We start from the raw sequence: 17,609 nt of genomic DNA on the forward strand, positions 1-17,609 counted from the left end.
TATTTTAAAAAAATAGATTTTGAATTTCGCGCCCTGCAGCTGTTGTTATTTTCATTCCGATTTCGGGCTTGCACCCCAAACAGGTTAAGAACTGAAGAACTTTGTCCTTGTGGTTAGAACGTCACATACAGTCGTGGCCAAAAGTTTTGAGAATGACACAAATATTAATTTTCACAAAGTCTGCTGCCTCAGTTTGTATGATGGCAATTTGCATATACTCCAGAATGTTATGAAGAGTGATCAGATGAATTGCAAATCATTGCAAAGTCCCTCTTTGCCATGCAAATGAACTGAATCCCCCAAAAACATTTCCACTGCATTTCAGCCCTGCCACAAAAGGACCAGCTGACATCATGTCAGTGATTCTCTCGTTAACACAGGTGTGAGTGTTGACGAGGACAAGACTGGAGATCACTCTGTCATGCTGATTGAATTCGAATAACAGACTGGAAGCTTCAAAAGGAGGGTGGTGCTTGGAATCATTGTTCTTCCTCTGTCAACCATGGTTACCTGCAAGGAAACACGTGCCGTCATCATTGCTTTGCACAAAAAGGGTTTCACAGGCAAGGATATTGCTGCCAGTAAGATTGCACCTAAATCAACCATTTATCGATTATCAAGAACTTCAAGGAGAGCGGTTCAATTGTTGTGAAGAAGGCTTCAGGGCGCCCAAGAAAGTCCAGCAAGCGCCAGGACCGTCTCCTAAAGTTGATTGGGGCACCACCAGTACAGAGCTTGCAGAGGCATGGCAGGAGGCCGGTGTGAATGCATCTGCACGCACAGTGAGGCGAAGACTTTGGAGGATGGCCTGGTGTCAAGAAGGGCAGCAAAGAAGCCACTTCTCTCCAGGAAAAACAACAGGGACAGACTGATATTCTGCAAAAGGTACAGAGATTGGACTGCTGAGGACTGGGGTAAAGTCATTTTCTCTGATGAATCCCCTTTCCGATTGTTTGGGGCATCCGTAAAAAAGCTTGTCCCGGATATGACAAGGTGAACGCTACCATCAGTCCTGTGTCATGCCAACAGTAAAGCATCCTGAGACCATTCATGTGTGGGGTTGCTTCTCAGCCAAGGGAGTGGGCTCAATTCTGACAAACTCCAAGCATTGATTATGCAAGAATGGGCTGCCATCAGTCAGGATGTGGCCCAGAAGTTAATTGACAGCATGCCAGGGCAGATTGCAGAAGTCTTGAAAAAGAAGGGTCAACACTGCAAATATTGACTCTTTGCATCAACTTCATGTAATTGTAAATAAAAGCCTTTGACACTTATGAAAGGCTTGTAATTATACTTCAGTATTCCATAGTAACATCTGACAAAAATATCTAAAGACACTGAAGCAGCAAACTTTGTGAAAATTAATATTTGTGTCATTCTCAAAACTTTTGGCTACGACTGTACAGTTTGAACTGGGGCGTTAACAGTTCCTATGAGAATACTTTGAAGATGAGCAGAAAGAATCAAACTGCCCACTTTTTCTGAGTTTGAGCTTGCACTGTAACAAGGGCTCTATTAGAATACAACTATTCTCATATTGTTGGTTTGACACAGTGTCCCCCACCTGTCACTCTCTCAGTAATCAGACACTTCTACACAGCAAAATCAATGGTGTACATTTCAACTTGAAAGTGTAGAATGTACACTATTTTCAGTGAACATATGAGTCCTTCTGTACTGGTGTTAAAATCAGCTAGCTCACCCGTTTTACAAGTCAGTATTCGACGTCCATCCATGTCTGAGGAAGTTGGGAGATGACGTGGAAACCGGACACTAGGGGCAATGGTGAGCGCTGTTACCTTCGAGTAGGCTTTGGTTTGCTTCAGTGTTGTGGACGGGGATGGCGGATAGGCGTAAACATCTGCTTTTGGTTCCCCAAAGGTTGCATGTTCAAATCCAGTGATAAAAAGTTTATTTTTATATTTTGTTTTAAGCCTATCCCAAACGTTAACCGTTAATGCCTAACCGTAAGATTTCAGAGTTAATGCCTAAATGTAATCATAAACAATGTTAAATTTGATGTTTGAGAAACATGGATGAACGTCTAATTCTGACATGAGACTGAGAGCTAATTAGTTAAAATAACACCTTTGAAAGTGTTAAAGATTGGACTGCAGAGTTGTCAGAGTTCAGAGTTCCCTATTTAACTCTAAAAGTGTGAAATGTACACTATTTTCAGTGAACATACAGTATGAGTCCTACTGTACTGGTGTTAAAATAACACTTTGAAAGTGTTAAACATTGTTCTATGTTGCAGTGTTCCCCATTTAACTATCAAAGTGTTCTTAGGAACTTGATTGTGGTGTTTGCAACACCTACAGTGTAATATATTACACTTCATTTAGAGTAAACTGGACTCACTTTGCTTAGTGGTGACGCTGTTACACTTTCTCAGTGTAAGAAATGAACACCTTTAGTGTTACAGTAAATCATTTTGGGTGTTGTTTTCACACTATATGGTCTAAAGCCTAATCTGCATATTTCCCAGGGTGTCTTTTCATTTTGAGTAAATTGTACAGTTAACACCCATGACTGTATTTGTTAGTGACAGAGACAGGGTTGTTGAATTATTTCCTACAGGCGACATCAGGCCTGCAAATCCCATTATGCCGGCTTGCAAAGTGATGTGTAATTCCAGACTTAGTTAGGATATCCAACAGTTGGAGTTTTTTTTCACGCGCAACCTACATTCAGAAGAGCTGCTAGTGTTAGTTAACTTAATTTAAAAAACCTACCTAAACCATTTAAATTGGAACAACTATTTCAGTAATGGGTGCAATACATCTAACTAACTGATTGGATTCGTTTAGAAAATATTTATTTATTATTTATCTTTGTGTAACATAAGATTAATGAAACAATCAATGTACACAGATATTAAAACCTGTTTGGGCTGCAGGGGCAGTATTGAGTAGCCAGATAAAAGGTGCCCATTTCAAACGGCTTCGTACTCAATTCTTGCTTGTACAATATGCATATTATTATTACTATTGGATAGAAAACACTCTCTAGTTTCTAAAACCGTTTGAATTATATCTGTGAGTCAAACAGAACTCATTTGGAACAAACTTCCTGACCAGGAAGTGTAAAGTCTGAAATCGAGGCTCTGTTCTACTTCCTGCCTATAAATGGGCATGATACGTATTAGTATACATGCACTTCATAGACCTTCCCCTGGATGTCAAGAGGCGGTGAGAGAAGAAATTGAGCGTTTATCTTGGTCTGAAGTGGAATACAAGCTCTTTGTATGTCGTGTCCCCCATTTCCTGTTTTCTGGAGAGCGCGAGGGGGTACCTGGATTTGCCTTCTGTTTAGCTGCCGTTATAGGCGACTACTATCTCCGGCTTTGATTTTATTTGATACATGTGACCATATCATCGTAAAGTATGTTTTTTCAATATAGTTTAACCTGTTGGGGATGGGGGCGCTGTTTAGACTATTTATGCTAATTTGGCTAATTTTTTAAACGGCTTCCCACAAAATCCTTGATCGTACAATATGCATATTATTATTATTATTGGATAGAAAACAGTCTATAGTTTCTATAGGAGTTGAAATTTTGTCTCTAAGTGGAACAGAGCCCATTCTACAGCAATTTCCCTGACATGGAGTCAGATTTGAGAAATGTTGGCCACTCTTCTGAAGTCAGTTATAAGGGCACTGTCGTTGCTATGACTATACGGACACTTCTTACGTCTTCCCCTGGATGCCTTTACGTGATGACGATTCCAACGGGGTCGATTGCGCGTTCACAGGCCCTACAAATGAAAAAACCCTGAAGCTAGTCATTCTTTGGGAGCTGCGTCATGAGCCTAGAGGACACCGGCGCGCACCTGTTCCAAGCGTTAGTTTAGCCTGTTATATTTCTCCGGTCATCTTTTCACTCGTTATAGGAGTTAAAAACATCATAAGGTAGTTAATTTAAAGCGTTTTATAGCAATTTATATCCGTTTAGTGCGATTTTGGGACATTTATTTTTGCAACGATGTGAAAAGTTGGGCACGCTTTTCAGTTCATCCCGAACGCAGTTGACATTTCCACATGGCAAGAGGACAGCTTTCCACCAAAAGACGATTTCTCCCAAGAAAGGATCCTTTGCCCAAGATACTGATGGAAGAACAGCTCAAGGTAGGACATTTTTATTATGATAAATCGTGTTTCTGTCGAAACATTTTAGTGGCTTAGGACACCATGTTTTTTGACGTAGCTTCGCTTGGCGCAAACTGTATTGAAAAGTAAGGATAAATTAAAAAATGTAATAACGCAATTGTATTAAGAATTAAATTGTCTATCAATCCCTGTCCACCCTATATTTTTTAGTCACGTTTATGAGTATTTATGTATAAGAGTAGATCACTGTCTAAGTGGCGCAAGGACTTTTTCTTTACCAGCTTGTCTACATTTCACATTGTCTAACCATGATTTTGGTGGCTAAATATAAACATTTTCGATCAAACTGTATATGCATGTTGTAATGTGATGTTACAGGAGTGTCATCGGAAGAATTCTGAGAAGGTTAGTGAAAAAAATTAATATCTTTTGGCGATGTTGACTTTTATCGCTCACTTTGGCTAGAATCAATGCTGGGCTGCTAATTGCTATGTGCTAAGCTAATATAACGATTTATTGTGTTTTCGCTGTAAGACACTTAGAAAATCTGAAATATTGTCTGTATTCACAGGATCTGTGTCTTTCGATTCGTGTATGCTGTGTATTTTTACGAAATGTTTGATGATTAGTAGTTAGGTAAACACGTTGCTCATTGTAATTATTCTAGTCCATTTGTGACGGTGGGTGCAATTGTAAACTATGCCATATACCTGAAATATGCACTTTTTTCTAACAAAACCTATCCCATACCATAAATATGTTATCAGACTGTCATCTAATGAGTTTTTTTGTTGGTTAGGGGCTATAAATATCTTAGTTTAGCCGAATTGGTGATGGCTACTGGTGTTGGTGGACAAATAAAAGATGGTGGATTATGCTAATGTGTTTTTAGGTAATAGATGTACATCTTTACATATTGTGTCTTCCCTGTAAAACATTTTAAAAATCGGAAATGTTGACTGGATTCACAAGATCTGTGTCTTTCATTAGCTGTATTGGACTTTAATGTGTGAAAGTTAAATATTTAAAAAAAAATTTTTTTTTTAATTTCGCGGCACTGGTTTTTCAGTGGGGGGGGGGGGGGGGGGGGGGGGGGGGGTGTGCCGCTAGCGCCACGCTGATCCTAGACAGGTTAATCAGATTATTGAAATTTTTTCGGGAGTTTTGCCGTGTTCCGTTCTCTGACTTTGTTGACGATGGAGAGATTCGTGCCACTTGGCTAGTGTGCTTGCTAAATCGAGAGGGAAAATGGACGTTCTAAATCCAAACAACGATTGTTCTTGACAAAGGACCCCTTGTCCAACATTCTGATGGAAGATCAGCAAAAGTAAGAAACATTTTATGATGCTATTTCATATATCTGTCGTACATGTGAACTAGTCGTCGGCGCCCAACGTTTGGGTACTCTAGCTATACCGCAGCTGGATGTCATAATGAAGTTATTTTTTTTTAATTCTAACACGGCGATTTCATTAAGAACTAATGGATCTATCATTTCCTATACAACATGTATTTTTTTGTTATGTTTATGAATAGCTATTTGGTCAGAATATGTGTGTCAGAAAAAGTGTCAGAAAAATATCCGGACTTTGTGGGAAAAAGTAGCTAAGTTAGCACAATGTGTAACCACTGATTTCAGCTCCAAATATGCACATTTTCAAACAAAACATAAGTGTATGTATAACCTGATGTTATAGGACTGTCATCTGATGAAGAATATCAAGGTTAGTCAAAAATTATATATCTTTTACTGGTTTGTTACGATCGCTAACTTTTACTGCTGGGAAATGGCTTGTCTTTCTGGCTATTGTGGTAAGCTAATATAACGCTATATTGTGTTTTCGCTGTAAAACACTTAATAAATCGGAAATATTGGCTGGAATCACAAGATGCCTATCTTTCATTTGCTGTACACTATGTATTTTTCAGAAATGTTTTATGATGAGTAATTAGGTATTTGACGTTGGTGTCTGTAATTATTATGGCTGCTTTCGGTGCAATTTCTGATTGTAGCTGCAATGTAAACTATGATTTATACCTGAAATATGCACATTTTTCGAACAAAACATAGATTTATTGTATAACATGTTATAAGACTGTCATCTGATGAAGTTGTTTGTTGGTTAGTTTGGTTGGTTCTTGGTTAGTTAGGTTGGCTTTGTGCATGCTACCTGTGCTGTGAAAAATGTCTGTCCTTTTTTGTATTTGGTGGTGAGCTAACATAAATATACGTGCTGTTTTCGCTGTAAAACATTTTAAAAATCAGACATGTTGGCTGGATTCACAAGATGTGTACCTTTCATTTGCTGTATTGGACTTGTTAATGTGTGAAAGTTAAATATTTAAAAAATATATATTTTGAATTTCGCGCCCTGCACTTGAGCTGGCTGTTGTCATATTGTGGGCGGCCTCGGGCTTGCAGCCAGAAGAAGTTAAAAACAATCTTGAAAAAATCTACCGGCAGTAGTGCATGCTGGGAAATATGACAATGATGCGTGTGGTTTTAATGGGAATGTTTTACTCTTTACAGTGTAAAACAATAATTCTGATTATTAACACCGATACTGGTGGTTCTTTTACACCACTGACTGTTAATTTCTCTCTTACAGAGGGACATTTAACTCCTGAAACAACACTAGAAATGTTACACAATTTGCTGTGTAAGTGATAAGATCCGCCACCAAGACTATATCCCTGCTCACTAATTGGTTCCTCTTACAGATCCTGTCCACTTGTTGGTTCATTGTGCAGCCCCCCCCCCCCCCCCCCCCCCCGGCCCATTATCTTATGATCAAACTGGTGTGTAATCTCTCTACCTCCCTCCTTCCCCACTCTCTTCCTCTCTCCTTCCCCACTCTCCTCCTCTCTTCTTCCCCACTCTCCTCCTCTCTCGTTCCCCACTCTCCTCCTGGCTCGTTCCCAACTCTCCCCATCTCTCCTCTCACCTCTCCTCCCTTTTACTAATAGGGCCCTGACCCTGTTAACAGCATGTGTGATAGGAGGATAAAGATGTGAGAAAAAGGGATTGGGAAACAGCCCATTGGTAGATATACTGGGAGTCAAACTGGAATAGATCTGAATTCAAATGGTCCGTATTTGACGAAGATCTGGTTGGGTGTTATCACTTCAAGTAGTCTTTCTATTATTGTTGCATTGTTATGGTGCTTTCACACCTCCTCTATAGTCAATAGAAATACTTCAATGAGAGGTGTAGATCACAGGAGGCTGGTGAGGGGAGGACGGCTCATTATAATGGCTGGAATGGAGTGAATAGAACTGATCAAACACATGGAAACCATGTTCGATACCATTCCATGTATTCCGTTCCAGCCATTACTATGAGCCCCTCCTCCCCAATGAAGGTACCACCAGCCACCCGTGGTATAGAGTTATGGAGGGTTGACTAGAGATGGAGATAGAGCTGGGGACACATAGTGCTCTGTAGGGGTTAGACAGCAGAACAATGGACAAAATAGGACTTACTCTGGCACCTTTCTCAGGGAAGCATTTACACCCTCCGCTGCAGTCTCTCCCTCCACATGGCCCACTGTGCTTCTTTCCACCCTGGAGAACACATCACAGAGAACTGGGTTAGAGACAACAAAACAATATCATGACAATTCACCACATGCATGGATAAACAGTAATAACCCTCAGACATACTGTATGGTCATGTGTAGCTTACAGGTGGCACATGGGATATGAATGTGTATAGTTGAACAGGCATGTAGCTTAATTGTACACAGTAGCCTATATACTCAGGATCTGCTGTGAATATAATATGTATATAACAGACTGCATGTCTATAGTAGTTGTTTATGACTGTGGGGTCATTGCATGACTGAGTTCGATAGTTCAGGTACTGTCTGAGGATATGATCTGTATGGTGGTCTGTGTGCTAAATGGTTGTTGCTATGTGGTTCCTTTGACTCATTTCAGCCATTAACACCCCTGGACATCCAGACAGACAGACTGGACATCCAGACAGACTGTACAGACAGACAGACTGGACATCCAGACAGACTGGACAGACAGACTGGACATCCAGACAGACTGTACAGACAGACAGACTGGACATACAGACAGACTGGTCACTAAGGCACAAACCACTACTACCTCTATAAGGCCATACATGAATGCAAATGACTTATTTACACTGCGATTATTCTTGTATAATAAAAGCTGCTTTACAAAAGTAATACATTATTATTATTATTATTATTATTACTTTTATTATTATTTGACCTAAAGGACATATTTGCATGCTTAATGTTCCACAAGAGTTTCCACAGCTGAGGCTGACAGTGAATAGCAATGAAAGGAAAGCAAACACTCCCTGGAAAACCTTCCCAAACTGTTTCCCTATCAGAGAATTGAATGCATTGAATGCCTGGCCCGAGCGACTCAGCCTATATATCTGAGACCGTCAGTCTATAGTTGACATGCAAGGAGTCTCCAAGGCTGGTATATCTTATGACTGTGTCCTCCTAACTCCCCATCTACACAGTCATACCAGCGCCTGCTTAGACAGCATTTGCCAACCACTACTTTGTCCGCTTTTCCTCAATCTGCATTGACATTACAGAACTGGACAGGTGAAAGCCAATCTGGTAGTCAACAGGCGTCCTCCATATTGCTTCCACACAGCATGTGTTCTAGCACTGTACAGGAGAGGATAAGGAGAGGAAGCCATGTCAGACTATTGGGATGTACCCCTGCTGAGATGTGACATCACAGAGGCATCGACTGGACAGTGGACTGGAAACCCCACCAGCTACACAATAGGACTCATCATCTCTGGACAGACACATAGGACAAAGACGTTCCCCTCCAAAAAAGGACAAAAACATGACATGTGGCTATGTGGATGTGGAATCCATTTGTTTTTGCAGTTTGGCGCCTAAAGTAGTTGATGACTATTTCAGCTGAAGACAATGGTATTGTGTTACAGTATATCCTGCCCCCACTCACCACCATCACAACAACCTGCTCTTTCCAACATCACCTTTTCCAGGTCTGCTACACTAATCACTTTAACATCCTTCATCACATAGAGAGAGCCTGAGACTTCTCAAGGAGAAGTTTAAAATGAACACTCTTGACTCAGCTATTTAATGGCATGCTTAAGGATCCGTTGATTGGGTTGGGACCAAAGCCAGCACACACTGCAGCTGTCCAGAACCAGGTATGTAGGACAATGCTCTAGGCGGTCCCAGACACGAAGCCAGACACCCTTCTAGAATGTTCTCTCTGAACAGTTGATCACACCAGACCAGACCACCCACATGCCCAACACCACAGCTAAGGCTTTTTGCTCAGCGACCTGCATCTGTTATATTAACATTAATTTGACTCCTACAGCATTCAAAGCCGTTGGGCCAGAGGACCCAGTCGGGGGTCTCAACAGTGTCATGGTCAACACTGGAACTGTAACGAGTGCACTGAGAGTTGGGAAGCAAGTTCAGGGCGTGAGTGTTTTAATAAATAAAGGCAACAATGAATACGGAACACAAACAACACACCGACATGGAAACAGAGTCAATAACACCTGAGGAAAGAACCAATGGGAGTGACAGATATAGGGAAGATAATCAAGGAGGTGATGGAGTCCAGGTGACTGTCATGAGGCGCAGGTGCACGAGACGATGGTGACAGGTGTGCGGGATAATCAGCAGCCTGATGTCCCAGAGGCCAGAGAGGGAGTATACGTGACAGGAACCAGGCTCAACACCTCAGCACAGTGTTAAGGACAGCCAGGGTGACAGAGGAGAGCTACAGAAACTGCCTCACTGAAAGATCCAAAATGGAGGACGGAATGCTAATCTGTTAGACTCTATGTCTGTGGAGTGTATAAGAGAACACTGCAGACCTCCAATGTTAACGCACAGTAACTCTCATGTAAATATTCACATGATGAATTGAGAAGGATGTTAAATACTTCCTCCCCTGATCTAAATACCACTGCTGGCTTGCTTCTGAAGCTAAGCAGGGTTGGTCCTGGTCAGTCCCTGGATGGGAGACCAGATGCTGCTGGAAGTGGTGTTGGAGGGCCAGTAGGAGGCACTCTTTCCTCTGGTCTAAAAAATATCCCAATGCCTCAGGGCAGTGATTGGGGACACTGCCCTGTGTAGGGTGCCGTCTTTCGGATGGGACGTTAAACGGGTGTCCTGACTCTCTGAGGTCATTAAAGATCCCATGGCACTTATCGTAAGAGTAGGGGTGTTAACCCCGGTGTCCTGGCTAAATTCCCAATCTGGCCCTCAAACCATCATGGTCACCTAATAATCCCCAGTTTACAATTGGCTCATTCATCCCCCTCCTCTCCCCTGTAACTATTCCCCAGGTCGTTGCTGCAAATGAGAACGTGTTCTCAGTCAACTTACCTGGTAAAATAACGGTAAAATAAAATAAATAAAAATAAATGCATTGGACAGTCTGGGACTGCTATAGTGAAAGGCTGAGCTATAGTTTCAGTACATATCCTGTATGTTTCTAGGAAACCCAACATGACCAGCACCACATAGACTTTAATAAACCAGACTGTATAATCTTTTTCTGTTTGAAACAGCACTTTTCTAGTTTCCTCTGTGACCGTCCAATGTTAATTATCTTTCACGTGTCGTGCTCAGAGCAAGCTGGACTTTGTGGTCACAACCATCTACTCTCTGTGGGCTGTATGATCAGAAAACATGCATGCACACTCAAATCGAAACCACGTGAACTGCAGGTTTGTGGCACTTAAATCCAGAACTGTAGTGGACTATGTTTTGCACATGTGATATCTAATTGTCTAAAGAGCATGACCACGACAAAAGAGCAAAAGAAAAGAAAATGAAAACGTTCCCACATTTCTGAATCCAGAATATTCCAGACAGCGTTGACCACAATGATAAACAAACAGACAGACGTAAAGGGAGATCTGACCAATGATGCGAAAGAGTGTCTGGGGCGGCAGGTAGCCTAGTGTTTAGAGCCTTGGACTAGTAACCGAAAGGTTGCTAGATCAAATACCCAATCTGACAAGGTAAAAATCTGTTATTCTGCCCCTGAACAAGGCAGTTAACCCACTGTTCCTAGGCCATCATTGTAAATAAGAATTTGTTCTTAACTTACTTGCCTAGTTAAATAAAGGTTAAATAAAAAATGTAAAAAATAAATACACACACACACACACACACACACACACACATTGTTCCCATCTTCCCAAACTGTAACATATTTTTTGGGGGACATGCATACGACCTCTTGGATGTAAACATGTCTAGTGGTGGAGAGGACGCCCATCGTAACTCACCCAGTTAAGCGTTAAGCTTCATAGGAGGGACTGCCAAAGTTAACGGCTTTGTTTCCTGTAAAGTCTAACTCCCCCTGAAACAGGCACCAATGATCTCTTCCCATTAAAGTGTAACACATGATGATTTACTGTGGCTCTAGGCGATCTCTTACCATGCACTAGTATTCTCATGAAGAGATGTGAGCTAAAGTCTACTTTAACAGGAAACACTGTCCCAAAGAGTGGGAGAGAGGTCAGGAGGGTATTATCGTAGTTTATCCAGGTCTCATACGGCATCTTCCCCCAGGTCAAATTATTAGTCACTTCTTTCTTCATTATTACTGTGACATTTTGAAGTATTGCAGCTAAGCTACCCCTGGTAAGCATACTGCAAACCCTTCCAGAGAGACGTATACTGTTTCGGGACTGTGGTTAGTGTATCTGTCTTGGGACCAGACGATTGCTGATTCACCACCAAGAGAGAACTCCCTAGCCCAGAATGGAGACCCCTCTGTCTGTGAACATCCAGTTCTATTTCTACATGTTTACTTACTAAGGATTGCACAACCCCCACAGACCCCCAGAGCACATGTCCCTGCCTTGTTCCAGTGAGGAGACTGAGACAGCCTGTTCACATCAGGACACTGATGACAGTAATGACAGAGTTCGAGCTAGCAGACATCTGCTGCTGCCAAGGAAATAAACAGCAACATGATAACATAATGCCCCTTATCCTCATGACAACATCATTCCGCCTCAATGAAAGGTTATAGAGGTTACGGCTGTTTAAGTGTCTGAGAGTCTGTTTCTGTTTTTCTTGAATGAAATGAGAGACTTCAGTCAGGTTGTGTGTGTGTGTGTGTGTGTGTGTGTGTGTGTGTGTGTGTGTGTGTGTGTGTGTGTGTGTGTGTGTGTGTGTGTGTGTGTGTGTGTGTGTGTGTGTGTGTGTGTGTGTGTGTGTGTGTGTGTGTGTGTGTGTGTGTCTATCTGTCTATAGGTGGTCTCTGTCTATAAGTGGTCTCAGTGGGCGGTTGCTGTAAGATGAATGTCTACCTTAATGAAGAAAGCTGTGAGTTAATAGAATGCTGCCTCCCTCGTCTTTATGACTACACTCCCTAACCCATTCATCAACTCCTATAGAATGTCCCACTGTGTAGATAACACACCCACACACGCACTCAACCGCACACGCACGCCCACACGCACACGCACACACACACCCACACACGCACACACACTCATCCGCACACGCACGCCCACACGCACGCCCACACGCACACGCACACGCACACACACACACACACACACACACACACACACACACACACACACACACACACACACACACACACACACACATATACAGCATGTGCAAATGAGGTAGGATACGAGAGGTAAGGCAATGAATAGGCTATGGTGGCAAATTAATTACAATATAGCAATTAAACACTGGAATGGTAGGATGTGCAGAAGATGAATGTGCAAGTTGAGATACTGGGGTGCAAAGGAGCAAGATAAATAAATACAGTATGGGGATGAGGTAGATTGGATTCACAGATGAGCTATGTACAGGTGCAGTGATCCCTTAAGGCAGATGTACTGTGCACAGCCTCAGAGGTGTCATGCCCATAGGAGGGACAGGGGCACAGTGACCCCTCAGATTAGTCCTTCAAAACAAAAGTCGGCTCCCAATCTCATAACTGGCTACCAAGAAGCCATTTCAGGCCGTTAATCAAGTTAGAGTAGCTAGCTTGTCTAACTATCTTAGCTGGCATGCATAGACTTTAGAAAAGCAAGCAATAACTAAACGTACTGAATAAGACTCACATTCCTTTCAATCTTTTACCCAGATTTTAGCAGCAATGCAGAGAAGCATATTTAGTTTCTTTAAAAACCAGTCATGAGGATACAGACAGCTCAAGATATTTGCTTAGATATGGAGAAAAATATACATATTTATTACATAATTTATCTTAATGATGTTTGAAGGTGTTTGAAAAATGCAAAATTCTCAAACTAAAGGACGGGAGGCCGTATTCATACTTTGTGCCCCCTCAGATGTTGGGGTGCATGACACCCCTGCATTGCCTTGCTGTATTGTCACTGATCTGGTGTTGCTGTTTTGAAGGTTTGACTGGCCAACCTCTACATGCAGTGAAACGTGTGTTATTATGTTATTGTTAAAGTACTAGTTATGAAGTAATGTGTTTGTCATTGTGGTGTGTCTGGTGTCTTACAATGCAGCAAGTGTGACTTAACTGAAGTACCACATTTTACTCAGTCATAACAAACCAACACTGTTGTTGGTTAGTGTGGTCAACCTGTGGTCAATCTGACTCACAGTGGTTGTGGTTCACCTGACAAACATAACCACTTCCTAACCACATCCTGCCACGTCCACTGTGTCAGCCCAGCTAGGGTAAACACACATGGCCACAGAGCCAAAGCCAGATCTAGAACCAGACAGAACCAGACCAGGACAGGACTACAGATGATACCAGACAAACTGAAAAGTACTTAACCTGAAATACAAGCCTGTGCTTAGGACCTTACGTATCTAGTGGACAGTATTATAGGATTGGACTTGGGTACAATGACGAGATGATGGGTTGGTTTAGGGAACGTTTGGGAGTTCCAACCCCCAGTGAGCAACACATTCCACTGCACAGCCCACGCTGCCCCAAAGCATCATGGGAGGATTTAGCACACTTCAGAGAAAACCAGACCTCTGTCCCCCGATGACAAGGGCTTCAGAAAGACCAATGAGGACACACGTCTTTCCAAAGGACACACACATGTCTCTGGCCTATACCCTAACCCTATCCCTCTGGCCTATACCCTAACCCTATCCCTCTGGCCTATACCCTAACCCTATCCCTCTGGCCTATACCCTAACCCTATCCCTCTGGCCTATACCCTAACCCTATCCCTCTGGCCTATACCCTAACCCTGTACCTCTGGCCTATACCCTAACCCTATACCTCTGGCCTATTCCCTAATCCTATACATCTGGCCTATTCCCTAACCCTATACCTCTGGCCTATTCCCTAACCCTATACCTCTGGCCTATTCCCTAACCTTATACATCTGGACTATATCCTAAATTTTCAGATATTAGATATTTATAATTTTGACAGAAAGTGGTTTCATTTCAAGCTAAAATGTACTGTTAGGTAGCTAGCTAACGTTAGCTGGCTGGCTCCCTAGCTGTCGTTATTATTCGGATCCCAGAGCCGTATTCATGCAGAGTAGTAACAGCATGATTTGGCACTGTGTTCATTGTTGATTAACTAGCTAATATTAGCTGGCTGGCTCGTTAGCTAACATTACGTGACGTGTGTGATCTTAAATGTTGTTTACCTAGCTCGGTTCATTGTTTACCTAGCTAGCAAGCTATATGTCTTAAACTAAAGTGCACCGATAGCTAGCTAACATTGAACCTGGTTGGTTAGCTCCCAGCACTGTGGCATTGTTGGAAATGTTCATTGTTGTTCAACAAACTAACGTTAGCTGTCTGGCTCGTTAGCTAACGATACGTGACGTGTGTACAACACCCGTTGAATATGGCTGGAGTCAGTAAACGTCTGCAAAAAAGCATAATGAAGTTGTTGCCAGCAGAGCTGGTTAGGCTGTTTCCATGTTATCCATAGGTAAACAAATCATCGGCCAGAGCGTCAAGTGTGCGCTCTGAGAGCGAAGCGAGATGGGTGGAGCTAAAGCTTAAAAGGGTGTGAATGATGCTGAATGGGTGTAGACAAAGAAGATCTCTTCACTAGATACCAAAACATTCAAAGGCCATTTTCTCAAAAGTCAGTTTACAAGTTAATCAACTTTCAAAGCAGAATTACTTTCCCATTGTTCCTCAAATGCAGTGTATAATTTACCATTTTGTAGCTCTGAGTCACTTATCCAATGTAAAAAACACAAGTTCAGATTTTGCTACATAAGACCAAATCCAGGTGGTGAGTCAAATATACACACAGCTTGTACATTTCAACAAGGTCTTACAGTCTCATGTCAGAATTCGACATTCATCCATGTTCCTCAAACAAGTTGTTCCAACTTGATGTTCCAAATGTCAAATTTCAAAGTTTTTGGTTACTTATCTGTATCGTTTCAACTTTATTAACTCCGAATTCTTAAGGTTAGGGTTAACGTTTGGGATAGGCTCAAAACAAAAATATAAAAATAAATGTTTTATCTCTGGATTCCAACATGCAACCTTTGGGGAACCAGAGGCTTGAAGGTAACAGCGTTCACTGTTGCCCCTAGTAGGCGGTTTCTACGTAATCTTCCAACATCCTCAGACATGGATGGACGTCGAATACTGAGATGTATCGTGGGTGACCTGACTGTGTACATTCCAAATTTCTCTTGGTGCATCATTTCCTGTGACATCTGGTAATCCCTAAATGTTCATTAATCTGTCCTGAACGACTAGAGTTATTCAGATGGAGAGGAAACACAAAGATAGGCATATCACTGAGGGAATGACAGCAGGGCTTTGGGGAGAGAACAATGACATCATTTCTAATGAACCCATTGGATCTCCTGTGTCCGCCTGTACTTCATTTGCCTTGTGACTGTCTTACATGTTTGGAGTTGAGATTGTCTACATAAATGTACAGTATGTGTGGTTCTCTGAGCCTTTTTACAATGGCAATCACATGAGTGGACACTGCACGTGGCCTGGCTCCCCCTCCACTCAGTACTTTTGTTAAACAAAAAACCCAAACATATGGCAGCAGATCCACAAGGTCTGCCATGAGAGGTGACTGTATAGTTCCCTTAAGGAAAAGCACCTTTAGTCAATCTGCTTTCTCAGTTAGAGCTTCCCATGTCTGGAATACACTGCTATCAGACACACACAACTGCACCACCTATCACACTTTCACAAAAAACATGAAGACATGGCTAAAGGTCAAATCAGATTTGTGAACATAATCCCTAGCTGTGTATTGCCGCTTTCCATGTTGTCTGTTGTCTGTAGCTTGTGGGGTGGGAAAACACTTTGTTGCAATTTATGGATTTTGTCTTGTTGCTTTTTGTCCTATGTTGCTATGCATGCTACGTCTTGCTTGTCCTATGTTGCTCTGCGTGTGCTCACTGCTCATTGACTGTCTGTATTGTTATTGTAATTGTTTTTAATAACCTGCCCAGGGACTGCGGTTAAAACCGGCACTTTTACTGAAACGTTGATTAATGTGCACTGTCCATGTAAAAATACAAATAAACTCAAAGTCAAACACCAAGCTCAATGGAAACACTAAAGTAATACTGCTCAAGTAATAACTACTGATATTCCATTATCAGCAGAATATAGGGGAAATACATCAATCAGAGGTCAGACGGAGGTAAAATATAACTTCTCTAACAAAACCAATCTCAGTCTAAGTGCCTTTGGTGTTGAAGGTACCTGAATCTCCTGACTTTAAACCACAGGAAACATGACCGTGACTGGTTCAAGCCTTAGTCGCCTGTGGACCTCATGGTCAGACCGTTTGGCAAAGGTAGTTGCTCATGCTCTATGGGGTCCTGAATTTTGACCTTTACTCCCTGACCCTGGCCCAGCGGAATTTCTTTCCTACTCCAGTCTACTGTTGACCTCTAGCAGGGGGCCATGAGGGGGAGCCTGAGGAGGTTGTTGTCATGGTTACATTTGCCCCCAAGGGGATGGAGAAAGTTTCAATGGACCATTAGATTGTGCTCCTTCAAATCAACTGTACAAGGTAACATCTAATCAATTAACACTCTACTCAACATAAATCAGAACGATTTGATATGCAGTATGAAATAGATGCAATATATCTCATTGACATTGAATTGACATCTAATTGACATTTATTTAATATGTAATTGACATTTAATTGACATTTAATTTCCTCTCTCTTCATTATCTTCAGACTCAGCTTCTAGACTGTTTCTCCTCCAGTCTCTCCTCTATGTTGCCATTTCACTGTGTGTGTGTGTGTGTGTGTTAGTGTGCTCAGGGTCTCTTCTGTCCCAGACCGGTGGAGGTGGGCAAGAAGGTTTGAGTGAGAGCAGAGAGAAGAGGAGTACGGGGGAGGGAAAGGCTCCACATGGCCACCATTTGTTTTTTGGAATGTGACTGTGACTTTGTGTTTGTGTGTGTGCATGTCAGGATATTCCATACCAGCTGCCATAACTCACTCTAATAAATGTAGAAAAGCTTGACATTAAAGATGAGGTGCAAATCATTCACAGA

At 42.0% G+C, this 17,609-nt stretch overlaps 1 protein-coding gene across 2 annotated transcripts in view; it reads right to left on the reverse strand.

Annotated features, from left to right (window-relative positions):
• Positions 1–17,609, reverse strand: part of LOC129820793 (collagen alpha-2(IV) chain-like) — a 130,900-nt gene that overhangs the window by 79,733 nt on the left and 33,558 nt on the right. For both annotated transcript variants that reach the window (XM_055877761.1, XM_055877760.1), the window contains exon 4: positions 7,594–7,674. In XM_055877761.1, the coding sequence (XP_055733736.1) occupies positions 7,594–7,674 (81 nt within the window). The remainder of the gene's footprint in view (positions 1–7,593; positions 7,675–17,609) is intronic.

This window comes from Salvelinus fontinalis, chromosome 23 (assembly GCF_029448725.1).
Source record: "Salvelinus fontinalis isolate EN_2023a chromosome 23, ASM2944872v1, whole genome shotgun sequence".
NCBI lineage: Eukaryota > Metazoa > Chordata > Actinopteri > Salmoniformes > Salmonidae > Salvelinus > Salvelinus fontinalis.